The sequence below is a fragment of the Leucoraja erinacea genome, chromosome 4 (assembly GCF_028641065.1).
Source record: "Leucoraja erinacea ecotype New England chromosome 4, Leri_hhj_1, whole genome shotgun sequence".
NCBI lineage: Eukaryota > Metazoa > Chordata > Chondrichthyes > Rajiformes > Rajidae > Leucoraja > Leucoraja erinaceus.
In genome coordinates this window covers 2,769,549-2,796,368 of record NC_073380.1, presented here as the reverse complement: position 1 = coordinate 2,796,368, position 26,820 = coordinate 2,769,549, and the positions used below count along the sequence as shown (strand labels likewise).

At 49.3% G+C, this 26,820-nt stretch overlaps 1 protein-coding gene across 1 annotated transcript in view; it reads left to right on the top strand.

Moving 5' to 3' along the window:
* The window catches only part of sspo (SCO-spondin), a 214,785-nt gene that overhangs the window by 47,160 nt on the left and 140,805 nt on the right, over positions 1-26,820 (top strand). The window contains 13 exon segments of the mRNA XM_055633417.1: positions 1,884-1,984; positions 7,579-7,816; positions 10,160-10,309; positions 11,634-11,777; positions 12,321-12,457; positions 12,459-12,507; positions 12,764-12,914; positions 14,361-14,522; positions 15,275-15,317; positions 16,386-16,674; positions 24,462-24,630; positions 26,295-26,359; positions 26,630-26,750. Coding sequence (XP_055489392.1) covers positions 1,884-1,984; positions 7,579-7,816; positions 10,160-10,309; positions 11,634-11,777; positions 12,321-12,457; positions 12,459-12,507; positions 12,764-12,914; positions 14,361-14,522; positions 15,275-15,317; positions 16,386-16,674; positions 24,462-24,630; positions 26,295-26,359; positions 26,630-26,750 — 1,819 coding nt within the window.

Here is a 26,820-nt window from a genome sequence, read left to right as displayed (position 1 = left end):
ATTCACAACTCTCTGGGTGAAAAAGTTTTTTCTCACCTCAGTCTTAAATTACCTCCCCTTTATTCTAAGACTGTGGCCCCCGGTTCTGGACTCGCCCAACATTGGGAACATTTTTCCTGCATCTAGCTTGTCCAGTCCTTTTATAATTTTATATGTTTCTATAAGATCCCCCTCATTCTTCCAAACTCCTGTGAATACAAGGCTAATCTTTTCAATCTTTCCTCATATGACAGTCCCGCCATCCCAGGGATCAATCTTGTGAACCTACACTGCACTGCTTCAATCACAAGGATGTCCTTCCTCAAATTAAGAGACCAAAACTGTACACAATACTCCAGATGTGGTCTTACCAGAGCCCTTTACAACTGCAGAAGAACCTCTTTATTCCTATATTGAAATCCTCTTGTTATGAAGGCCAGCATTCCATTAGCTTTCTTCACTGCCTGCTGTACCTGTAAGCCAACTTTCAGTGACCGGTGTACAAGGACGCCCAGATCTCGCTGTACCTCCCCCTTACCTAACCTAACCCCGTTGAGATAATAATCTGCCCCCTTGCTTTTGCCGCCAAAATGGATAACCTCACATTTATCTATATTATGCTGCATCTGCCACGCATCTGCCCACTCATTCAACCTGTCCAGATCATCCTGCAACCTCCTAACATCCTCTTCACAGTTCACACTGCCACCCAGCTGTGTGTCATCCGCAAACTTGTAAGTGTTGCTCCTAATTCCCTCTTCCAAATCATTAATATATATGGTAAGGAATTGCAGCCCCAACTCCAAGCCTTGCGGCACTCCACTTGCCACTGCCTGCCATTCTGAAAATGACCCGTTCACTCCTACTCTTTGCTTCCGGTCTGCCAACCAATTTTCTATCCATGTCAATACCGTACCCCCAATACCATGCACTCTAATTTTAGTCACCACTCCCGTATGGGACCTTATCAAAGGCTTTCTGAAAGTCTAGATACACTACATCCACTGGCACCCCTTCATCCGTTTTACTTGTCACATCCTCAAAAAATTCCAGATTAGTCAAGCATGATTTCCCTTTCATAAATCCATGTTGACTTGGACTAATCCTTTTACTGCTATCCAAATGCCCCATTATTACCTCTTTAATAATTGACTCCAGCATCTTTCCCACCACCAAAGTCAGGCTAACTGGTCTGTAATTCCCCGTTTTCTCTCTCGCTCCTTTCTTGAAAAGTGGGATAACATTAGCGATCCTTCAATCCACAGGAACTGATCCTGAATCTATTGAACATTGGGGTTGGGTGGGAAGTATTCATCGAGGGTCAGTGTGTGACACTGTGTCCATGTGTAACACTGTATCCATGTCCGTGTGTAACGGAGTGTCTGCGTGTAACGGCGTGTCCATGTTTAATGCCGTGTCCATGTTTAATGCCGTGTCCGTGTGTAACGGCGTGTCCATGTTTAATGCCGTGTCCGTGTGTAACAGCGTGTCCATGTTTAATGCTGTGTCCATGTGTAACGGCGTGTCCATGTGTAACGGCGTGTCCATGTTTAATGCCGTGTCCATGTGTAAATGCCGTGTCCATGTGTAAATGCCGTGTCCATGTGTAAATGCCGTGTCCATGTTTAATGCCGTGTCAATATTTAATGCCGTGTCAATATTTAATGCCGTGTCAATGTTTAATGCCATGTCCGTGTTTAATGCTGTGTCCGTGTGTAACGGCATGTCCGTGTGTAACAGCGTGTCCATGTTTAATGCCGTGTCCATGTTTAATGCCATGTCCGTGTGTAACAGCATGTCCATGTTTAATGCCGTGTCCGTGTTTAATGCTGTGTCCATGTTTAATGCCGTGTCCATGTGTAAATGCCGTGTCCGTGTGTAATGCCGTGTCCATGTCCCTACAGAGCTGGTGGTTCCCACAGCGCCTGTCCCCGGGGGTAATGAGACTACCAAGACGTGTCCCATGTTCCCCTGCGCCAACAACAACTGCATCACCTTCCTGCAGGTGAGCTGTCAGCGACCACTACAGACGACCAACGCCTGGTGTTGCGGAAGACCGGCGGTGGGTGTGTGTGGCTACAGTCGCGGTGTCTCGGTGTTACAGTCGGTTTTGGTGTAGGTGTGTACTGTAGTGTGTTACAGGCAGTGTTTCGGTGTAGGTGTGTACTGTAGTGTGTTACAGGCGGTATTTCGGTGTAGGTGTGTACTGTAGTGTGTTACAGGCGGTGTTTTGGTGTAGGTGTGTACTGTAGTGTGTTACAGGCGGTGTTTTGGTGTAGGTGTGTACTGTAGTGTGTTACAGGCGGTGTTTTGGTGTAGGTGTGTACTGTAGTGTGTTACCGGCGGTGTTTTGGTGTAGGTGTGTACTGTAGTGTGTTACCGGCGGTGTTTTGGTGTAGGTGTGTACTGTAGTGTGTTACAGGCGGTGTTTCGGTGTAGGTGTGTACTGTAGTGTGTTACAGGCGGTGTTTTGGTGTAGGTGTGTACTGTAGTGTGTTACAGGCGGTGTTTTGGTGTAGGTGTGTACTGTAGTGTGTTACAGGCAGTGCGGTGTAGGTTTGTACTGTGTTTCGGTGGTGTAGGTGTGTACTGTAGTGTGTTACAGGCGGTGTTTCGGTGTAGGTGTGTACTGTAGTGTGTTACCGGCGGTGTTTCGGTGTAGGTGTGTACTGTAGTGTGTTACAGGCGGTGGTTTGGTGTAGGTGTGTACTGTAGTGTGTTACAGGCGGTGGTTTGGTGTAGGTGTGTACTGTAGTGTGTTACAGGCGGTGGTTTGGTGTAGGTGTGTACAGGTGTTGGTTTGGTGTGGGTGTGTACTGTAGTGTGTTACAGGCGGTGTTTTGGTGTAGGTGTGTACTGCAGTGTGTTACAGGCGGTGTTTTGGTGTAGGTGTGTACTGTAGTGTGTTACAGGCGGTGTTTTGGTGTAGGTGTGTACTGTAGTGTGTTACAGGCGGTGTTTTGGTGTAGGTGTGTACTGTAGTGTGTTACAGGCGGTTTTGGTGTAGGTGGTACTGTAGTGTGTTACAGGCGGTGGTTTGGTGTAGGTGTGTACTGTAGTGTGTTACAGGCGGTTTTTTAGGTGGTGTAGGTGCGGTGTACTGTAGTGTGTTACAGGCGGTGCGGTGTTTGGTGTAGGTGTGTACTGTAGTGGTTACAGGTGTTTTGGTGTAGTGTGTACTGTGGTGTACAGGTGGTGTGTGGTGTAGGTGTGTACTGTAGTGTGTTACAGGCGGTGTTTTGGTGTAGGTGTGTATTGTAGTGTGTTACAGGCGGTGTTTCGGTGTAGGTGTGTACTGTAGTGTGTTACCGGCGGTGTTTCAGGCAGTGTTTCGGTGTAGGTGTGTGCTGTAGTGTGTTACAGGCGGTGTTTTGGTGTAGGTGTGTGCTGTAGTGTGTTACAGGCGGTGTTTTGGTATAGGTGTGTAGTGTAGTGTGTTACAGGCGGTGGTTCGGTGTAGGTGTGTACTGTAGTGTGTAACAGGCGGTGTTTTGGTGTAGGTGTAGGTAGTGTGTAACTGTAGTGTGTTACAGGCGGATGTTAGGTGTAGGTGTGTAGGTGTGTGTGTTACAGGCGGTGTTTTGGTGAAGGTGTGTACTGTAGTGTGTTACAGGCGGTGTTTTGGTGTAGGTGTGTACTGTACTGTGTTACAGGCGGTGGTTTGGTGTGGGTGTGTACTGTAGTGTGTTTTGGGTTGGGTTTTTGGTGTAGGTGTGTATGGTTCTTTGTTTTGGGGTGGGTGGTTGACTGTAGGTGTGTTACAGGCGGTGTTTTGGTGTAGGTGTGTACTGTAGTGTGTTACAGGCGGTGTTTTGGTGTAGGTGTGTACTGTAGTGTGTTACAGGCGGTGTTTCGGTGTAGGTGTGTACTGTAGTGTGTTACAGGCGGGTGTTTCGGTGTAGGTGTGTAGTGTCGTGTGTTACAGGGTGTGTAAGGTGTGTACTGTAGTGTGTTACAGGCGGTGGTTCGGTGTAGGTGTGTACTGTAGTGTGTACAGGCGGTGGCTTGGTGTAGGTGTGTACTGTAGCGTGTTACAGGCAGTGTTTAGGTGTAGGTGTGTACTGCAGTGTGTTACAGGCGGTGTTTTGGTGTAGGTGTGTACTGTAGTGTGTTACAGGTGGTGTTTTGGTGTAGGTGTGTACTGTAGTGTGTTACAGGTGGTGTTTTGGTGTAGGTGTGTACTGTAGTGTGTAACAGGCGGTGTTTCGGTGTAGGTGTGTACTGTAGTGTGTACCAGGCGGTGTTTCGGTGTAGGTGTGTACTGTAGTGTGTTACAGGCGGTGGTTTGGTGTAGGTGTGTACTGTAGTGTGTTACAGGCGGTGTTTTGGTGTAGGTGTGTACTGTAGTGTGTTACAGGCAGTGTTTTGGTGTAGGTGTGTACTGTAGTGTGTTACAGGCGGTGTTTTGGTGTAGGTGTGTACTGTAGTGTGGCGGTTGTTAGGCGGTGTTTTGGTTTTGGTGTAGGTGTGTACTGTAGTGTGTTACAGGTGGTGTTTTGGTGTAGGTGTGTACTGTAGTGTGTTACAGGCGGTGTTTCGGTGTAGGTGTGTACTGTAGTGTGTTACAGGCGGTGTTTTGGTGTAGGTGTGTACTGTAGTGTGTTACAGGCGGTGTTTTGGTGTAGGTGTGTACTGTAGTGTGTTACAGGCGGTGTTTTGGTGTAGGTGTGTACTGTAGTGTGTTACAGGCGTGTTTTGGTGTAGGTGTGTACTGTAGTGTGTTACAGGCGGTGTTTTGGTGTAGGTGTGTACTGTAGTGTGTTACAGGCGGTGTTTTGGTGTAGGTGTGTACTGTAGTGTGTTACAGGCGGTGGTTTGGTGTAGGTGTGTACTGTAGTGTGTTACAGGCGGTGTTTTGGTGTAGGTGTGTACTGTAGTGTGTTACAGGCGGTGTTTTGGTGTAGGTGTGTACTGTAGTGTGTTACAGGCGGTGTTTTGGTGTAGTGTGTGTAGTGTGTTACAGGCGGTGTTTTGGTGTAGGTGTGTACTGTAGTGTGTTACAGGCGGTGTTTTGGTGTAGGTGTGTACTGTAGTGTGTTACAGGCGGTGTTTTGGTGTAGGTGTGTACTGTAGTGTGTTACAGGTGGTGTTTTGGTGTAGGTGTGTACTGTAGTGTGTTACAGGCGGTGTTTTGGTGTAGGTGTGTACTGTAGTGTGTTACAGGCGGTGTTTTGGTGTAGGTGTGTACTGTAGTGTGTTACAGGCGGTGTTTTGGTGTAGGTGTGTACTGTAGTGTGTTACAGGCGGTGTTTTGGTGTAGGTGTGTACTGTAGTGTGTTACAGGCGGTGGTTCGGTGTAGGTGTGTACTGTAGTGTGTTACAGGCGGTGTTTTGGTGTAGGTGTGTACTGTAGTGTGTTACAGGCGGTGTTTTGGTGTAGGTGTGTACTGTACTATGTTACAGGCGGGTCGGTGTAGGTGTGTACTGTGGTTGGGTGTAGTAGTGTGTTACAGGCAGTGTTTTGGTGTAGGTGTGTACTGTAGTGTGTGTTACCGGCGGGTGTTTTGGTGTAGGTGTGTACTGTAGTGTGCTACAGGCGGTGTTTTGGTGTAGGTGTGTACTGTAGTGTGTTACAGGCGGTGTTTTGGTGTAGGTGTGTACTGTAGTGTGTTACAGGCGGTGTTTTGGTGTAGGTGTGTACTGTAGTGTGTTACAGGCGGTGTTTTGGTGTAGGTGTGTACTGTAGTGTGTTACAGGCGGTGTTTTGGTGTAGGTGTGTACTGTAGTGTGTTACAGGCGGTGTTTTGGTGTAGGTGTGTACTGTAGTGTGTTACAGGCGGTGTTTTGGTGTAGGTGTGTACTGTAGTGTGTTACAGGCGGTGTTTTGGTGTAGGTGTGTACTGTAGTGTGTTACAGGCGGTGTTTTGGTGTAGGTGTGTACTGTAGTGTGTTACAGGCGGTGTTTTGGTGTAGGTGTGTACTGTAGTGTGTTACAGGCGGTGTTTTGGTGTAGGTGTGTACTGTAGTGTGTTACAGGTGGTGTTTTGGTGTAGGTGTGTAATGTAGTGTGTTACAGGCGGGTGTTTGGTGTAGGTGTGTACTGAGTGTGTTACAGGCGGTGTTACTGTAGTGTGTACTGTACCAGGCGGTGTTTTGGTGTAGGTGTGTACTGTAGTGTGTTACAGGCGGTGTTTCGGTGTAGGTGTGTACTGTAGTGTGTTACAGGCGGTGTTTTGGTGTAGGTGTGTACTGTAGTGTGTTACAGGCGGTGTTTTGGTGTAGGTGTGTACTGTAGTGTGTTACAGGCGGTGTTTTGGTGTAGGTGTGTACTGTAGTGTGTTACAGGCGGTGTTTTGGTGTAGGTGTGTACTGTAGTGTGTGTACTGTAGTGTGCTACAGGCGGTGTTTTGGTGTAGGTGTGTACTGTAGTGTGTTACAGGCGGTGTTTTGGTGTAGGTGTGTACTGTAGTGTGTTACAGGTAGTGTTTCGGTGTAGGTGTGTAGTGTGTTACAGGCGGGTGTTTCGGTGTAGGTGTGTACTGTAGTGTGTTACAGGCGGTGTTTTGGTGTAGGTGTGTACTGTAGTGTGTTACAGGTGGTGTTTTGGTGTAGGTGTGTACTGTAGTGTGTTACAGGCAGGCGGTGTGTTTCGGTGTAGGTGTGTACTGTAGTGTGTTACAGGCGGTGTTTCGGTGTAGGTGTGTACTGTAGTGTGTAACAGGCGGTGTTTTGGTGTAGGTGTGTACTGTAGTGTGTTACAGGCGGTGTTTTGGTGTAGGTGTGTACTGTAGTGTGTTACAGGCGGTGTTTTGGTGTAGGTGTGTACTGTAGTGTGTTACAGGCGGTGTTTTGGTGTAGGTGTGTACTGTAGTGTGTTACAGGCGGTGTTTTGGTGTAGGTGTGTACTGTAGTGTGTTACAGGCGGTGTTTTGGTGTAGGTGTGTACTGTAGTGTGTTACAGGCAGTGTTTTGGTGTAGGTGTGTACTGTAGTGTGTTACGGCGGTGTTTTGGTTGTTGTAGGTGTGAGGTGTGTACTGTAGTGTTTACAGGCGGTGTTTTTGGTGTAGGTGTGTGCTGTAGTGTGTTAGAGGCGGTGTTTTGGTGTAGGTGTGTACTGTAGTGTGTTACAGGCGGTGTTTTCGGTGTAGGTGTGTTACTGTAGTGTGTTACAGGCGGTGTTTCGGTGTAGGTGTGTAGGTGTGTACAGGCGGTGTAGTAGTGTGTTACAGGTGTGTACAGGTGTTTTCGGTGTAGGGTGTGTGCTGTAGTGTGTTACAGGCGGTGTTTAGTGGTGTAGGTGTGTACTGTAGTGTGTTACAGGCGGTGTTTTGGTGTAGGTGTGTACTGTAGTGTGTTACAGGCGGTGTTTCGGTGTAGGTGTGTACTGTAGTGTGTTACCGGCGGTGTTTTGGTGTAGGTGTGTACTGCAGTGTGTTACAGGCGGTGTTTTGGTGTAGGTGTGTACTGCAGTGTGTTACAGGCGGTGTTTTGGTGTAGGTGTGTACTGCAGTGTGTTACAGGCGGTGTTTTCGGTGTAGGTGTGTACTGTAGTGTGTTACAGGCGGTGTTTTGGTGTAGGTGTGTACTGTAGTGTGTTACAGGCGGTGTTTTGGTGTAGGTGTTTGCTGCAGTGTGTAACAGGCGGTATTTTGGTGTAGGTGTGCGATGGGATCAACGATTGCAGTGACGGATCTGCGGAATCGAGGGGGTTCCCGTCGGATGAAATGAGCTGTGGGATGTGGTCGCCGTGGGGATCGTGGAGCGACTGTAGCCAGACGTGTGAAGCCGGCGTACAGTCTCGGAAGCGTCTGTGTTCAAGCCCATCGCAGGATGTGCTGCGCCAGTGCCGAGGACTGAAGCAGCAGACCCAGCAATGCTTCAGCCGTGCATGCCCAGGTATGGGGGTGTCTGTCTGAACCTGCCCTCCCTCTGTATCTGCTATCTCTCTGCTGTCTATGTCTATATTTGTGCTTGTCTTCGTCTGTCTATGTCTGTGCCTAGTTGTGTCTGTTTGTGTCCAACGATATATAACCATATAACAATTACAGCACAGAAATAGGCCATCTCGACCCTACAAGTCCGTGCTGAACACTTATTCTCCCCTAGTCCCATCTACCTGCACTCAGACCATAACCCTCCATTCCTTTCCCGTCCATATACCTATCCAATTTATTTTTAAATGATTAAACGAACCTGCCTCCACCACCTTCACTGGAAGCTCATTCCACACAGCTACCACTCTCTGAGTAAAGAAGTTCCCCCTCATGTTACCTCTAAACTTCTGTCCCTTAATTCTCAAGTCATGTCCTCTTGTTTGAATCTTCCCTATTCTCAGTGGGAAAAGCTTATCCACGTCAACCCTGTCTATCCCTCTCATCATTTTAAAGACCTCTATCAAGTGCCCCCTTAACCTTTTGCGCTCCAGAGAATAAAGACCTAACTTGTTCAACCTTTCTCTGTAACTTAGTTGCTGAAACCCAGGCAACGTTGTCTGTGTCTGTCTCTCTTACTTTTGTTGTCTGCCCGCCTGTGCCTGCTGTCCTCCTGTGCCTGTTGTCCGCCTGCACCTGCTGCGTACCTGTACCTGTTGTCCGCCTGCCTGCTGTCCACCTGTACCTGCTGCGTGCCTGTACCTGCTGCTGCCTGTACCTGCTGTCCGCCTGTACCTGTTGTCCGCCTGCACCTGCTGTCCACCTGTACCTGCTGTCTGCCTGTACCTGCTGTCTGCCTGTACCTGCTGTCCGCCTGTACCTGTTGTCCGCCTGCACCTGCTGTCCACCTGTACCTGCTGCGTGCCTGTACCTGCTGTCCGCCTGTACCTGTTGTCCGCCTGCACCTGCTGTCCACCTGTACCTGCTGCGTGCCTGTACCTGCTGTCCGCCTGTACCTGCTGTCTGCCTGTACCTGTTGTCCGCCTGTACCTGCCGCGTGCCTGTACCTGCTGCGTGCCTGTACCTGTTGTCCGCCTGTACCTGCTGTCTGCCTGTACCTGTTGTCCGCCTGTACCTGCCGCGTGCCTGTACCTGTTGTCCGCCTGTACCTGCCCACACTGCGCAGCCCATGGTTTTCCGATCTCTCCTCCCTCTCTGGGCTGACTATGATCATTGGTGTGAAATCCCCAGAGTGGACGCTGGTCCCAGGGAACGTGCGGGCTCTTGGGAGGAGTCCACAGCTCCGGCCACCCGTCTACCCCCCCCCCATCCCTTCCACCTCTCCGTGCCCCTCCATGACTGGACTTCCCCCCCTGTCTGAGACGGACCATTTGTTGTTATAACTCTGTTTTCTATGAGACATAGAACACGCTTCCTCTGACACCATGGGCTTCTAATCTTCTTGCCTCTAAAAAATACCTTTCCTTCAATTCCCTGCCCTCTGCCTTTCTCCTTTATCGAAACACGGCAGTCACCTTGGCTGTTTTACAATCCTTTGCTTCTCTCCTGGTGTGTAGTGAGCTATGAATAATTCCAACCAATGAGTCCCATCTCTACAACCTCATCCTTCAAACCCCCAGAGTGCAGTCCATCGGTTCCTGGTGGCTTGTCCACCTTTAGTGCCTCCAATACTTTATTGGGTTAGGGTTAAGTCTGATGTCATCCGGGTGATGTCTGGTGTGATCATTGGTGTCACATACAACATATGATCATGTCTGTAGAAGGGTCCTGACCTCAAATGTCACCAATCCATCTTCTCCAGAGATGCTGCCTGACCCCTGAGTTACTCCAGCACTTTGTGTCCTCTTTTGATTTGACGTCTTTGCTGTTGTGAATTCACCGGCCCTGTTCTTCCTTGGCATTTACCTCAGCCTCCCTCTTCCTGTTTATACCCAAGGGACGTTCACGTTGTGTTTGTTTCGTGCTCATCCGGCCCTCTCTGGACCAGCCGACTCTGCCCTGAACACTGGCCGACCTTCGTCCTCTGGCTGACCCCGGACGACCTCCGACCTCTGGCTTCACAATTCGCTCTTCTTCCATCGTTTTCTCGCACCTTCAGTCTTTTCATTACTGGCCTTTGTCCACCGATCCCCCTCCCTCACCTATCGCTCACCAGGCTTTGTCCTGCCCCTCCTCTCCTCCAGCTTTCTCTCCCCGACTCCAATCTTTCTGAAGAAGGGTCTCAACCCGAAACATCGCCTCTCCATGCATGTTCTCCAGAGATGCTGGCTGACCCTGCAGTTACTCCAGCACTCTGTGCCTTGTTTTGTGAGCCCGCAGTTGCTTGTACTGTCTCCCTGTTCTGTAGAGGATGGTCGGTGGTCGGAGTGGACGGAGTGGTCAAACTGCACGCAGGACTGCGAGGGGATGGTGGTCCGAGAGAGAACTTGCCTGGGGCCACGCAATGGGGGAAAGACCTGCCTGGAGCTGCCTCACCCCCCCGTCACACTGGACATCAGTGAGTTACCCCATGTGTTGGCAATGGGGGGGGGGGGGACAATCACATCGGACATCAATGAGTTACCCCACACCCGAGCAATGAGGGGGCTAGTAACGAGGGGCTGGGGCAAGTACTCCTGGAGTAGCCCCACACTGCCACAACTGGGCAATGGGATGGGGAGGTGGTGGGGGGCACACCATCATTGAGTCTCCCCGAATGTGGGCAATGGGGGGGGGGGGGGGGGGGGGGGGGTAGTGATGAGGGCTAGTAAGGAGGGGCGGGGACAAGGTCTGGGATACTGGGGGTGGGCCGGGCTGGTGCAGTGGGGCTGAGCTCCTGGGATACGGAGGTTGGGCCCAGCCACAGCAGAGGGAGATGGTCCCCACTGCCCATCCCACATCAAGCTCAGCTCAGGACCAATACACCCTCCACCCTACACAACTGTGGTCACGTACACTGATCACATTGTGCTGTTGATTATCGCATGTTCACTTGTTGTATTAATGGGCTCGTAAACCTGCAAAAGGGAAGAATTTATTCTTTACCCCGGCGTGTCTGACCTTAGTATCTCCAAGTCAGAGCCTTTGACCTGTGGGGGCCGAGCATCCTCGTTTACTGCTTATTTACAAGCCTGATTTGTTTAGTGATGTCGGGGTCACTTGTTAACACTGACCATACACCTCCGTACAGTGTTATTTCTTCCCTGGAGTGCAGGAGGATGAGGGGTGATCGTACAGAGGTGTATAAAATCATCAGGGGAATCAAATAGGGCGAATGCAGTCTTTTTCTCAGAGCAGAGGAATCACTAATACCAGAGGGCGTAGGTTTCGGGTGAGAGGGAAAGATGTTATAGATGTTGAAACAAGGAACTGTAGATGCTGCTTTACAAAGGAAGACACAAAGTGCTGGAGTAACTCAGTGGGTCTGACAACATCTCTGGGGAACGTTAGTCTAAAGAAGGGCCCTGACCCCAATTGTCACCTGTCCAGATTCTCCTGAGATGCTGCCTGTCCCGCTGAATTACTCCAGCGTTTTGTGTCTTCCCAAGGTTTAGTAGGAATCTGAAGGACTACATTTTCATACATTGGATGGTGGGTGTATGAAACGAGCTGCCAGAGAAGGCAGTTGAGGCAGGTACTTTCGCAGCATTTAAAAGATATTCGGACAGGTGCAAAAGGAAAGGTTCAGAGGGCTGCGGGTCAAACGCAGGCAGATGGGGCTAGTGTAGATGGGGCATCTTGTTTGGCATAGATGGGCTGGGGTGAAGGGCTCTGCACCTGCCCTCACAGCTGCTGCCCGACCCACTGAGTGTTTCCCACTGACCATCTCCTCTCGCCCACAGCTCCCTGTCGGTCAGACGACTGCCCGGACCCTCACCCCTGCCCCGGCCATCTGGTCTGGTGGGACTGTGCCCCCTGCCCTCTGACCTGTGCACAGCTGGCTGCGGAGGACAGCTGCCCCCAAGATGCGACCTGTAACCCAGGGGGTGGGGGTGGGGGAAGGGAATGGGTGGGGGTGGGGAAGGGTGAGGGAGGGTTTGACTGTGTGGGGGTGGGGGAGAGGTGAGGGGGGGTTGACTGTGTGGGGAGGGTGGGGAGGGGTGGGCAGTGGAGGTGGGCGAGGGTGTGAGGGGGCGATGGGCAGTAGTGGTGAAGGTGGTGAGGGGGTGGGCAGTGGCATGTGCTGGTGGTGGGTGTGAGGGTGTAGGCAGTGGATGAGGGGGGGTGGGCATTGGGTGGGGGGTGGGGGTGACAGTCTGGGTGAGGGGGTGGGGGAAGTATGGATATTTAGGGAGGGGTGCACCCAGCTGATCTCCCACCCCCCCCACCCTGTTGCAGGCTGTGGTACCCGTTGGGTGGGGAAGGGTCTGTGTGGTGTGTGGGGTGAGGGCTCTGTGGGGAGGGGGTAACTGTGGATGGGATGGTTGGGTGAGAGAGGGGTGGGGGGGATCTAGGCGGGGGGGGGGTGGGGACGGGGGTGAGGGGGGGGGGGTGTACTCTGGCTGACCCCTTCCTCCCACCTGTTGCAGGCTGCTGGTGCCCAGAGGGAGAGGTGGCTGACAGTGGAGCAGACGTGTGTGCCTTTGCCCCAGTGTCCGTGCCTGGTAGGGGGGGTGCAGAGTACTGGCCTGGCCAGACGGTCAAGGTGGACTGTCAGCTGTGGTCGCTGCTGGGGAGGGCAACTGGGGGAGTGTCAGCCCAACCCTCGCTGCTCAGGTAAGGGGGCGACAGGGTGGGGGGAGTAAAGAGGGGGTGCAAGGTGGAGCGGGGAGGGGGGGGGAGAGGGGTGGGGGGGTGGGTGTTAGCCCAACACACACTGCTCACGTGGCACGGTGTGGGGAGGGGAGTCTCCCCTGGGGTCAGTGTCCGGAGGGTGGGATGCGGGAGGGGGTGAGTGAGGGGTTTGGGGAAGGGGGGGGGTGGTGGGAGGGGAATCATCACCGCCCTCACTGTGACCTCCCCCTCCCCCCAGTGGACTGTGGCTGGTCAGGGTGGTCTCCCTGGGGCCAGTGTCTTGGCCCGTGTGGGGTGCAGAGCGTGCAGTGGTCATTCCGAAGCCCCAACAACCCCAAGGCGCAGGGACAGGGCAGCCGATGCCGGGGCATCTACCGCAAGGCCCGCAGGTAAGGCCCGCCTCTGCCCGGGGTCAGGGGTCGGGGGTCAGCGGCGGCAGGACAGCTCTTGGGGAAAATGGAATCAAGGGATATGGGGGAAAAGCAGGAAGGGGGGTACTGATTCTGGATGATCGGCCGTGATCATGTTGTGTGGCGGTGCTGGCTCGAAGGGCCGAATGGCCTACTCCTGCGCCTATTGTCTATGTTTCTATGTCAGGGCCACAACAGAGGGGGTCAGCAATGGGGTGGGGGGTCATGGTTTGGTTGGATCGCTGGGTTTGGGAGTTCTGATCTTGTGGACCTCTTCCCTCTGCCCGTGAGTGGACCTGCTCTTGGCATTGGGCCATGGTTGGTGTCATGGGACGGGTTCAGGGTCGGGGGTCGGGATCCTGGGATTTGTTTGGGGGCATGGTTGACGTTGGCATTGGGGGCAGGGTTTGTGCCATGGGTTGCATATTGTGTCATGGGTCAAGGTTGCGTTGGGACCAGGGTCCTGGGTCAGGGTTCATGCTGGAGCGGGGTTGGGGGGGATGGTCTGGGTTGCATCTTACATGGTGGGTTGGGGTTCAGGTCAGGTTGGCTCCGGGGTTGCATCTTATGGCATAGGGTGAGTGGTGTTTAGTCGCGGCCCCCGGGGGTGGGTTGTGGGGTACTGACCATGACCTGGGACCTGAAGACATGGGTTGGGGTTGGGTCAGGGTCCGGGGTTGCATCTTACAGTGTGGGATAGTTTTGGATTGGGGTTGGGTTGGAGTTGGGCTAAGTTAGTGGGTGTTAGCATGGGTCCTGGTTAATGGAGTCCTAACCGTCACCTGGGAAGGAGAGCTGTGCCGGGCAGTGTGATGGTTCTCTCCCCTTTCCCCTCTCCCCTCCCCCTGCCCTCTCACCTCTACCCTCTCCCCTCTGCCCTCTGCCCTCTATGCTCTCTCCTCTACTCTCCCCTCTCCCCCCTCCCTCCCCCCTCCCCTCTCTCCCCCCCCTGCCCTCCTCTCCCTCTGCTGTCTGCCCTCTGCCCTCTCCCCTCTGCCCTCTGCCCACCTCCCCCCCCATCTCCTCTCCACCCTCTCCTTTCCCTCCGCCCTCTTCCCCTCTCCCTCCCCTCTCTCCCCACACCCTCTCCTCCACTCACCCTCTCACCCCACACCTTCTCCGCTCTCCCCTCTGCCCTCTGCTGCTCTGCCCTCTCCCCTTCTGCCCTCTGCCCTCTGCCCTCGCCCCTCCCCTCTCCCTCCTCCTCTCCCCCCTCCCCTCCCACCCCACCTCTCTCCCCCCTCTCCCCCCCCTCTGCCCCCTACCCTCTCCCCTTTGCCGTTTGCCCTCTCCCCTCTACCTCTGCTGCCTTCTGCCCTCTGCCCTCTACCCTCTGCCTTCTGCCCCTCTACCCCTTTGCCTGCCCCCTCCCCTCTCCCACTGCCCTCCCCCCTCTACCCCTCATGCCCTTGCATTTTGTTCCAGGTGCCAGACCCCACCGTGCCAGGACTGCAGTTCCCAGGGGAAGAACGTTCACTGTGGGGGAGCGCTGGAGGCTGGGTCAAGTGTGAGGTGTGTCAGTGCCTGGAGCAGCAGAGAGTTCACTGCTCCATCTATTGCCCCCTCTCTGCCCTCGGCTGTCCCCAGGTGAGGCCCGTGGAGGGGTGGAGGGAGGGAGGGGGTGGCGGGAGGGAGGGATAGTGGTTTGTTGACCGGTCAGGCAGATGGAGCAGAGGGTGCCAATGGGCCCGGTGTAAATGTGGGGGGAGTGTACACACTTGGAGTGTAAACACACATTGTGTACTCGCTTGGTGTACACACCTGTGTAAGTGTGAGGGGAGTGTACACACCTGTGTAAGTGTGAGGGGAGTGTACACACCTGTGCAAGTGTGAGGGGAGTGTACATGTGAAGTGCACACCTGTGTAAGATTGAGGGGTGTATACATGTGGAGTGTACACACCTGTGTAAGTGTGGAGGGTGTATACAGTGTGGGAGTGTACACACCTGTGTAAGTGTGGAGGGTGTATACACGTGGTGTACACACCTGTGTAAGTGTGGAGGGTGTATACATGTGGAGTGTACACACCTGTGTAAGTGTGGGGGGTGTATACATGTGGAGTGTACACACCTGTGTCAGTGTGGAGGGGAGTGTACACGTGAAGTGCACACCTGTGTAAGATTGAGGGGCATATACATGTGGAGTGTACACACCTGTGTAAGTGTGGGGGTGTATACACGTGGTGTACACACCTGTGTAAGTGTGGAGGGTGTATACATGTGGAGTGTACACCTGTGTAAGTGTGGAGGGTGTATACACGTGGTGTACACACCTGTGTAAGAGTGGGGGTGAGAGGAGCGTGCACTGGTAGGCAGACACTAACCTGCACCATTCCCACAGGGTCAGAGACTGGTTGAAGGTGCGGTGGAGAGATGCTGTTACTGCGCCATGACAGGTGAGACCCAGGGACAGAGCACGGGGCAGGAGAGGTCACTGGGGAAAGGGGGGTCACAGCCACAGAGTGGTACAGCACAGAAACTGGCCCTTCGGCCCAACTCTACATACTGGCTTTTCTGCCCACCCATACTGATCCCAATGTGAAATATTATCTGTCGAAATGTCTGTTAAACCCGGCGACTGTGGCTGACTTCACTCTCTCCTCTGGCAGCGAGCCCCAATATCAACCTCTCTCTGTGGAGAAAAAAATCCCTCAGCCCTCTGGTCCTCTTTAAAACTCCTTCCTTTCACCACATCCGTTCCCTCTAGTCCCCCCCCCCCCCCCCCAACCCCTCTGATGGGAAAAGGACTGCAAACCTTACCAACATGTCATGTTTTATACGTCCAGCATATCATTCCTCAGCCTCCCGTGTATGTATGTATTTAATATTGTACAGACTCCCTGGGCAGAAGAGCCTCTCCTCATGATGTCATGCTCCATTGAGGGGGTGCAGCGTAGGTTTACAAGGTTAATTCCCGGGATGGCGGGACTGTCATATGCTGAGAGAATGGAGCGGCTGGGCTTGTACACTCTGGAGTTTAGAAGGATGAGAGGAGATCTTATTGAAACATATAAGATTGTTAAGGGTTTGGACACGCTAGAAGCAGGAAACATGTTCCCGATGTTGGGGGAGTCCAGAAACAGGGGCCACAGTTTAAGAATAAGGGGTAAGCCGTTTAGAACGGAGACGAGGTGAAAATATATATTAGGCACTTTGGTGCCATATGACTGTGCTTACTTCTAATAAAAAAAAAAAAAAAAAAAAAAAAAAAAAAAAAAAAAAAAAAAAAAAAGAACGGAGACGAGGAAACACTTTTTCACACAGAGAGTTGTGAGTCTGTGGAATTCTCTGCCTCAGAGGGCGGTGGAGGCCGGTTCTCTGGATATTTTTAAGAGAGAGCTAGATAGGGCTCTTAATGATAGTGGAATCAGGGGATATGGGGAGAAGGCAGGAACGGGGTACTGATTGGGGATGATCAGCCATGATCACATTGGTGCTGGCTCGAAGGGCCGAATGGCCTACTCCTGCACCTATTGTCTATTGTCTATTGTGTTCTATGTTTTCCAGGTGCTGAGGAACCCACGCTTCCCTCCACATTCCCGACCCGGCCCGGTTTCCCGGAGGTGACGGGGGTTACTCGGGCAGCGCCAGGGCAGGTGTTGCCCCCCACTGCCCCCCCAGTGGGGTGCCGGAGCGGGCAGTTCCACTGCCACAACGGTCAGTGTGTTACAGCCGGGGCCGGAGGGCAGCTGTGCGACGGCACTGATGACTGTGGAGATGCCTCAGACGAGCTGCACTGTGGTAATGCCCAGGGGGACAGGGTCACAGGGCAGGGCTCAGCGCCAGGCAGATACCCCCTGTGTGTGACCAGCACTCCCTCGTCATCTGTCCATCCCCTCCCCTTCCTCTCCCCACATCTGTCCATCCCCTCCCCCTCATCTCACCCACATCTGTCCCCCCCTCATCCCACCCACATCTGTCCATCCCCCCCCCCTCATCTCACCCACATCTGTCCATCCCCTCCCCTCATCTCACCCACATCTGTCCCCCCCTCATCTCACCCACATCTGTCCTTCACTTCCCATCATCTCACCCACATCTTCCCCCCCACCCCCCATCTCACCCACATCTGTCCCCCCCTCCCTTCACCCACATCTGTCCCCCCTTCCCCCCTCATCTCACCCACATCTGTCCATCCCCTCCCCTTCCTCTCCCCACATCTGTCCCCCCTCCCTTCACCCACCATCTGTCCCCCCTCCCTTCACCCCATCTGTTCTTCCCTCCCCCCATATGCCCCCCCTCCCCCCTTCACCCACATCGTCCCCCCCCCTCATCTCACCCACATCTGTCCCCTCTCCCCTCATCTCACCCACATCTTTCTCCCCTCCACCTCCCCCTCATCTCACCCACATCTGACCCACATCTGTCCCCCCTCCCCCTCCCTTCACCCACACCTGTCCCTCCCCCACTCACCCACATCTGTCCCCCTCCCTTCACCCACATCTGTCCCTCTCCCACTGCCCCTCTCCCACTCACCCACACCTGTCCCATCCATTCTTCTATCAGTAAACCAGTTCTGAACCCATAAAACCAAGTCTGAAGAAGGGTTTCACCCTGAAACATTGCCTATTTCCTTCGCTCCAAAGATGCTGCATCACCGACTGAGTTTCTCCAGCATTTTTGTCTACCTTCCATTTTCCAGCATCTGCAGTTTCTTCTTGAACAACCAAGTCACTGTTCGTCCTGTGCATCTTAATCTTCTGGATCAGCCCACCATGGGGGACTGTAGCAAAAGCCTTAATAAAATCCTCATGGACAACACCCTACCCTCATCCATCTCCTTCGTCATCCCCTCGAAAATCTCCATAACGTCAGTCAGACACAACCTGCTGTGTACAAACCATGCTGGCTGTCCCTAATTAACCCAATCCAATACAGTACGGTTTTATTCATCACATTAAATGCAACTTCATCATTCCCTTCCAAATGGGAGTAAATCATATCCTGAAGAATATTCTCCAATAGTTTCCCTATCACTGACGTGAGGCTCAACGGCCTATAATTCCCTGGGTTCTCTCGACGTCACTTACTAAATAAAGGAACCACATTGGCCACTCTCCAACCCTCTGGGACCTCACCTGTGGCTGGAGAAGATGGAACAATTTCACCGTCCCCACAATCTCATTTCCTGCTTCTCTCCATGACCTGGGAGAGATCTGGGGCAGTGGGTGAATCTCGTTAAACTGCGAGTGAAGGTGCATTGAGTGTGAGTGAGTGTGTGTCGAGCATTGGTGAGTTGAGTGTGATCAGTGGGTGTGCAGTGCGTGATCAGTGGGTGTGCAATTGTGAGTGTGATCAATGGGTGTGCAATTGTGAGTGTGATCAATGGGTGTGCAATGTGTGAGTGTGATCAGTGGGTGTGCAATGTGTGAGTGTGATCAGTGGGTGCAGTGAGTGATCAGTGGGTGTGCAGTGTGTTAGTGTGATCAATGGGTGTGCAGTGTGTTAGTGTGATCAATGGGTGTGCAGTGTGTGAGTGTGATTAGTGGATGTGCAGTGCATGATCAGTGAGTGTGAGTGTGATCAGTGGGTGTGCAGTGTGTGAGTGTGCAGTGTGTGAGTGTGATCAGTGTGTGTGCAGTGCGTGATCAGTGAGTGTGAGTGTGATCAGTGGGTGTGCAGTTTGTGAGTGTGATCAATGGGTATGCAGTGTGTTAGTGTGATCAATGGATGTGCAGTGTGTGAGTGTGATTAGTGGATGTGCAGTGCATGATCAGTGAGTGTGTGAGTGTGATCAGTGGGTGTGCAGTTTGTGAGTGTGATCAATGGGTGCAGTATGTGAGTGTGATCAATGGGTGCAGTGTGTGTGTGTGATCAGTGAGTGTTTTTTAATTTTGTATTTAAAAATAAAATCTACAATAATTATAGGCAGCATTGAGTAAATGAGGTGCTTGAGGAATATAAAGAATGTAAAAATAATCTAAAGAAAGATATTAGAAAAGCTAAAAGAAGATATGAGATTGCTTTGGCAAGTAAGGTGAAAGTAAATCCAAAGGGTTTCTACAGCTAGATTAATAGCAAAAGGATAACGAGGACGAGGGATAAAATTGGTCCATTAGCGAGTCAGTGGACAGCTATCTGCAGAGCCAACAGAGATGGGGAAGATATTGAACAATTTATTTTCTTCGGTATTCACCAAAGGGAAGGATATTGAATTATGTGAGGTAAGGGAAACAAGTAGAGTAGCTATGGAAACTATGAGATTCAAAGAAGAGGAAGTACTGACACTTTTGAGAAATATAAAAGTGGATAAGTCTCCAGGTCCTGACAGGATATTCCCTAGGACATTGAGGGAAGTTAATGTAGAAATAGCAGGGGCTATGACAGAAATATTTCAAATGTCATTAGAAACGGGAATAATGATGGAGGATTGGCGTACTGAGCATGTTGTTCCATTGTTTAAAAAAGGTTCTAAGAGTAAACCTAGCAATTATAGACCTGTTAGTTTGACGTCAGTGCTGGGCAAATTAATGGAAAGGATACTTAGAGATAATATATATAAGCATCTGGAAAAACAGGATCTGATTAGGAACAGCCAACATGGATTTGTGCCTGGAAGGTCATGTTTGACTAAACCTCTTGAATTTTTTGAAGAGGTTACTCGGGAAATTGATGAGGGTAATTAATGCAGTGGATGTTGTATATATGGACTTCAGTAAGGCCTTTGACAAGGTTCCTCACGGAAGGTTGGTTAAGAAGATTCAATTGTTGGGTATTAATGGTGGAGTAGCAAGATGGATTCAACAGTGGCTGAATGGGAGATGCCAGAGAGTAATGGTGGATGGTTGTTTGTCAGGTTGGAGGCTGGTGACTAGTGGGGTGCCACAGGGATCTGTGTTGGGTCCGCTGTTGTTTGTCATGTACATCAATGATCAGGATGATGGTGTGGTAAATTGGATTAGTAAGTATGCAGATGATACTAAGCTAGGTGGTGTTGTGGATAAGGAAGTGGATTTTCAAAGTCTACAAAGAGATTTAGGCCATTTGGAAGAGTGGGCTGAAATATGGCAGATGGAGTTTAATGCTGATAAGTGTTAGGTGCTACATCTTGGCAGGACAAATCAAAATAGGACGTACATGGTAAATGGTAGTGAGTTGAGGAATGCAGTTGAACAGAGGGATCTAGGAATAACTGTGCATAGTTGCCTGAAGGTGGAATCTCATGTAGATAGGGTGGTAAAGAAAGCTTTTGGTGTGCTGGCCTTTATAAATCAGAGCATTGAGTATAGAAGTTGTGATGTAATGTTAAAATTGTACAAGGCATTGGTGAGGCCAATTCTGGAGTATGGTGTACAATTTTGGTCGCCTAATTATAGGAAGGATGTCAACAAAATAGGGAGAGTACAGAGGAGATTTACTAGAATGTTGCCTGGATTTCAGCAACTAAGTTACAGAGATAGGTTGAACAAGTTAGGGCTTTATTCTTTGGAGCTCAGAAGGTTAAGGGGGAACTTGATAGAGGTCTTTAAAATGATGAGAGGGATAGACAGAGTTTTTTTTTTTTTTTAATATTTTATTTTATTAGAAGTAAGCACAGTCATATGGCACCAAAGTGCCTAATATATATTTTCATAATACATTTTATGTACAACTTCTTTTTTTTTTGTTACATTGAAAAAAGATGAGAATAAGAAAAAGAGGTTAGATAGTAAAGGATAGAAAAATGTGAAATATATAGTGTGTGAAGAAAGAAAACGAGTAAATGAAGAAAGTTGAGATAGAAAATAGTGAAAAGAAAAGGAGATCATTATTTATAGTCTTGACCAACCCTCGTCCAGTCCTGAAACAGTTATTTTTTACAATTGTGTTGCACCAAATGATTCCAAAAAAACGACGAATGGAGACCAACTCGTTATGAATTGGTCTGATTTATCCATTAGGAGGAATCGCATTTCCTCAAGATGAGCGGTGTCCAACATACTTGCAATCCACATTTTAAGCGTTGGTATTGATGTACCCTTCCAAAATTTAAGTATTAATTTTTTTGCTATTATTAAACCATAATTAAGGAATAGATTTTGAGATGCGTTCAATTTATTCCCATCTTCCATTACACCAAATATAATCATTTCAGTATTAGGTTCCATTCTTGTCTTGAATAATTTTGTAAGTATTTCAAAAATATCATTCCAAAATCTATAAAGTTTTATGCAGGAAACTAAAGTGTGTTATAGTTGCCTTTTGGGCTAGACATTTATCACAAGTGGCGGATATATTTGGATAAAATTTGTTCAATCTTGTTTTTGAATAATATAATCTATGTACAATTTTAAATTGTATTAGATTATGTCTTACATTAATTGAACATTTGTGAATATATATCAGGTATTTTTCCCATTTAACCTTCGTAATTTTTATCATTAATTCCCGTTCCCACTCTTCTCTAAGTACCTCTGTCGATGGTAGGTCTATATTTAGAATACTATTATATAAATAGGATATTAATTTTTGTGAGTCAGCTTCAATATTCATTGCTTCTTCCAATAAGTCAGGAGTTACTTTTTGATATCCTTGTATTTATTTTTTCACAAAGTCGCAAATCTGAAGATATTTAAAATATTGGTTGTTTTTCAATTTAAATTTTAATTGTAGTTGTTGGAATGATAGTAGGTTTCCTATTTCGTACATATCCCTGATCCTTCTAATGCCGAGACTTTCCCATTGGTTATATGTCTTATCAATAAGAGATGGTTTAAATAACGGGTTATTCGCAATTGGCATTAACAGTGATAGATTTCTTAATTTTAAAGATAATTTTATTTGTTTCCAAATTCTTATTGTACCATATATAATTGGGTTCTTCTTATATATTGTGTTATTCAGTTTTTTGGGGGAAAAGAGGATCGTTCCTATATTACAAGGATGACAATCCTCCTTCTCCATTTTTATCCATTCTATCTGTTGGGTAGAACTATCCAACCAATAAATCATATTCTTAATATGCGCTGCCCAGTAATAATACATAAATTCGGAAGTGAAAGTCCCCCGACCTCTTTTGGTTTACATAAGTGTTTTTTTGTGATTCTATGTGATTTATAGTCCCAAATATAATTTGTAATGTTAGAGTCTAATTTTTTTTTTAAATATTTTGGTATATATACCGGTATAGACTGAAATAGGTATAGTAATTGTGGTAAGAAGATCATTTTTATTGCATTTATTCTACCTAATAATGATAAGGGAAGTGTTTTCCAAAATTTAATCCGTGTATTAAGTTTATTTAATAAAGGTATGAAATTAGCATTGAATAATGCTTTATATTTTCTAGTAATCTGAATACCCAAATATTTAAATTTTTCTGTTGCGATTTTAAAGGGGAACTTCAGTAAGTGTGTAGGTTCTTGAGGTTTTAATGTCATGATTTCGCTTTTGTTCCAGTTTATTCTATATCCAGAAAAAGACCCAAATTCCTCTATTAAGTTTAATAAATTTGGTATGCTCGTTTGTGACTTTGTAATATATAAAAGTATATCGTCTGCATATAATGAGATTTTATTCTTTGAGTCCCTGGTATTATAGCCCTGAATATTCGGATGAATTCTTATACTTTCAGCCAGGGGTTCTATCATAAGGGCAAATAGCAGGGGTGATAGTGCACATCCCTGCCTATTACCCCTTGATAGTTGAAAATTTTTGAGATAACATGTTATTAGTTAAAATTCTTGCCATCGGTTTATCATATAATAATTTTACCCATGTTATAAAATTCTCTCCCATGTTAAATTTTTGTAGTACTTTATATAAGTATTGCCACTCTACCTGATCAAATGCTTTCTCTGCATCCAAAGAAATAATTGATATGTCTTCTTCCTCTACTTTATGCGAGTACATTATATTAAACAGGCGTCTCAGATTATTAAATGAGTATCTTTTAGGTATAAACCCCGTTTGATCAGGGTTTATCAGTTTACTAATATATTTGCTTAATCTACTTGCTAAAATCTTTGCTAACATTTTCTGATCTGTATTTAAAAGTGATATAGCTCTGTACGAGCCCGGATCTTCTAAATCTTTATCTTTTTTTGGAATAAGCGTAATAATTGATTCTGTTAGTGTTTCAGGTAGTTTGTTTTCTTTAAAAGCATGGGAATATAAATTAAAAAAATAGGGGGCCGTTATCTCCTGAATTTTTTTATAAAATTCATTATTAAAACCTTCTGGTCCCCGGTGTCTTACCATTTTTCAACGATTTTATTGTTTCACCTATTTCTTTGATTGTAATTTGAGCTCCTAGTTCCTCTTGTTCCAAAGGGTCCAGTATTGGAAGATTACAGTTATCTAGAATTTTTTTTTATTTTACTATCTTCTATTTTAATTTTAGATGTATATAAGTTTTGGTAAAATTGGGCAAATCTATTATTAATATCTTTAGGTAGTATTAGTAATTCGCCTTTCTCTGATTTAATTTTGGTTATAGTATTTTCCCTTTCTTGTTTTTTCAATTGGCGAGCTAAAAGTTTATGTGGCTTGTCACCAAACTCAAAATGTTCCTGTTTTGTAATTTGGAATAGTCTTATTACTCTTGCCGATAAAATTCGATTAAGTTTAAATTTCAGTAATACTATCTTATTGTGTTTATCTGTCGTGGAATCTTTGGCATTATCCAACTCTAACTGTCTGATTTCTTGTTCTAACAACAATTGTTCTGTCTTATTCTTTTTATTTTGAAAACTATAACCAAAATTAATACCAGGTACTTCGCCTTCTTTATTATGGGAAACTTTTAAGGCATTTATGAGAGGGATAGACAGAGTTGACGTGGATAAGCTTTTCCCACTGAGAATAGGGAAGATTCAAACAAGAGGACATGACTTGCGAATTAAGGGACAGAAGGGGTAACATGAGGGGGAACTTCTTTACTCAGAGAGTGGTAGCTGTGTGGAATGAGCTTCCAGTGGAGGTGGTGGAGGCAGGTTCGATTTTATCATTTAAAAATAAATTGGATAGGTATATGGATGGGAAAGGAATGGGGGGTTATGGTCTGAGTGCAGGTAGATGGGACTAGGGGAGAATAAGTGTTCGGCACGGACTAGAAGGGCCGAGTTGGCCTGTTTCCGTGTTGTAATTGTTATATGGATATAATATACAACATGCTTTTATTCAAGCAATAAAACAAACATACATAGTATCACAATCAAAGATATTGGCAATTTACAAACCAATAGTCATCAAATTACAATATCATCAACTTCATCATCAACACACACGACCCCCTCGCGGCGACCAGCGTTCACGGAAGGCCTCCAGAGTCCCTTTGGACACCGCGTGTTCCCTCTACAGGGACATGCAGGCACGGAAGTAGGCCCGGAAAAGGGGCAGGCAGCCAACCCCGGTGTGTGTGAGTGTGTTCAGTGGGTGTGTGTGAGTGTGTTCAGTGGGTGTGTGTGAGTGTGATCAGTGGGAGTGTGAGAGTGTGATCAGTGGGTGTAGAGTGCAAGATCAGTGTGGGTGTGGGCGTGTGAGTGTGATCAGTGAGTGCGAGGTGGATGTCGGTTGCTGTATGCCCAGTGTCCGTATTGTCCCGGCAGGCGTGGTGTCCCCGGTGGTGCCGGTTGCGGGAGACTGTGTCTCGGGGGAGTTCCGGTGCACAGCGAGGGCAACGTGCGTGCCAGCTTCCCGCCGGTGTGACGGGCGGTCTGACTGTAGCGACGGCAGCGACGAGCATGGATGTGGCACCTCAACGGCAAAGACATTCAGGTAACGCTGACACACAGGTGTAACACTGACACACACAGGTAACACTGACACACAGGTGTAACACTGACACACAGGTGTAACACTGACACACATGTAACGCTGACACACAGGTGTAACACTGACACACAGGTGTGTGGCACACACATGTGACACACAGGTGTAACACTGACACAGGTGTAACACAGGTGTAACACTGACACACAGGTAACACTGACACACAGGTGTAAAACTGACACACACGTGTAACACTGACACACACGTGTAACGGTGACACACAGGTAACACTGATGCACAGGTGTAACACTGACACACACGTGTAACACTGACACACGTGACACAGAGGTAACGCTGACACACAGGTTTAACACTGACACACACGTGTAACGGTGACACACAGGTGTAACACTGACACACACACGTGTAACGGTGACACACAATTAACGCTGATGCACATGTGTAACGCTGACACACAACGTATAACGCTGACACACACGTGTAATACTGACACATGTGTAACACTGACACACACATGTAATGCTGACACATGTGTAACACTGACATACACATGTAACACTGACACACCTGTAATGCTGACACACACATGTAACACTGACACACATGTAACACTGACACACACATGTAACACTGACACACACGTGTAATGCTGACACACGTGTAATGCTGACACACATGTAATGCTGACACACGTGTAATGCTGACACACATGCAATGCTGACACACACATGTAACACTGACACACACGGGTGATACTGACACACACGGGTAATGTTGACATACGTATGTAACGCTGACCGACCCCCAGTCAGAGCCAACTGTCCGTCACTGAGCAGAGAGCACTTCTATCTGACCCATGGCAAAACCACGACAGGAATAGATCAGGTGGATGCATAGAATCTCTTGTCCAGAGTAGGCAAAACCAGAGGACATAGGTTTGTGAGAAGGCAAAGATTTAATAGGAACCTGAAGGGTGAACTTAAGACATGAAGAGTGGTGGGTGTATGGTTGTAGTTGAGGCAGTGACTATCGCAATGTTTAAGAAACATTTAGACGGGTACACGGATAGGACAGGTCTAGAGGGATATGGGCCAAACTAGTGCAGATGGGACATACTGGTCGGTGTGGGGTAGAAGGGCCTGTTTCCACGCCTGTCCCTCTCTATGAGACTGTGTCCCGCTCTAACCCACGCTCCATTCCTCCCTGCCTTACAATCACTGTCCAGTGCCACCGGGAGCGTGGAAAGCAGCACAACGGCCGCTGACCACTGGGCCATCATCGGACTTACCGCCGGGGTGACTCCCCCTCGCCAGGGGCCACAGGTCACGGAGCCACACCAGGAGCAGATGACACTAGTAAGCCCCCCACAGGTGGGTCTGTTACCCAGTGACTGCCACACAGGTGGGCCTGGGTGGGACAGTGTGATGGGTCACAGGAGGTGGGCGGTGAGGTTGGGGGTCAGGCGTAAGGGTGGGGCTGCGGGGTCGAGAGGGGGTGAGGGGTCGAGGTGGGGTGGAGGGGTATGGGGTCAAGGGTCAGGATCCAGGGAGATGAAGGGGGGGGGGGGTGCTGGGGTGAGGGGTCGATGCGGGGTCGAGTGGGGGTGGGGTCCAGGAACGGTGTCTAACTCTTGTCATCCTCCCCCACAGCCGGCATCTGTCGACCAGGGAACCAAACACATCATCTGGAATCATCTCCCGACCTCAGCCCCCAGGTACCGACCCTCCCCTCCCCTCCCCCCCTCCGCAGGGCACATCCCCCCCCTCCCCACCCTCCCATTTTCTCCTTTTCTCTTTCTCTCCCTCTCTCCCTCCTTCATCCTACAGCCCTATCCTATCCCCAGTCATCCCCCCCCCCCCCCCCCCTCCCCGTCCCCCCCACCCACCCTTTGCCCCTCCTCTTTCATTCACCTCCCCCATCCGTGCCACTGACCATCATGCTGACTGACCTCTGCCCCGCGCTGACCTCTGCCCTTTGCCCCCAGGACGGTGTGACCAGCCGCTGGGGCTGGAGGACGGGCGGATCCGCTACCAGCAGCTCAGCGCCTCCTCGTCCCGAGAGAGTAATCCCCCCGACGCAGGGAGGCTCAATATCATCCCCAACATGTGAGGCGAGGGGGGAGAGGGGAAGGGTGGGGGGTGCGGGGAGGGGAGTGGGGTGTGTGGGAGAGGGGTG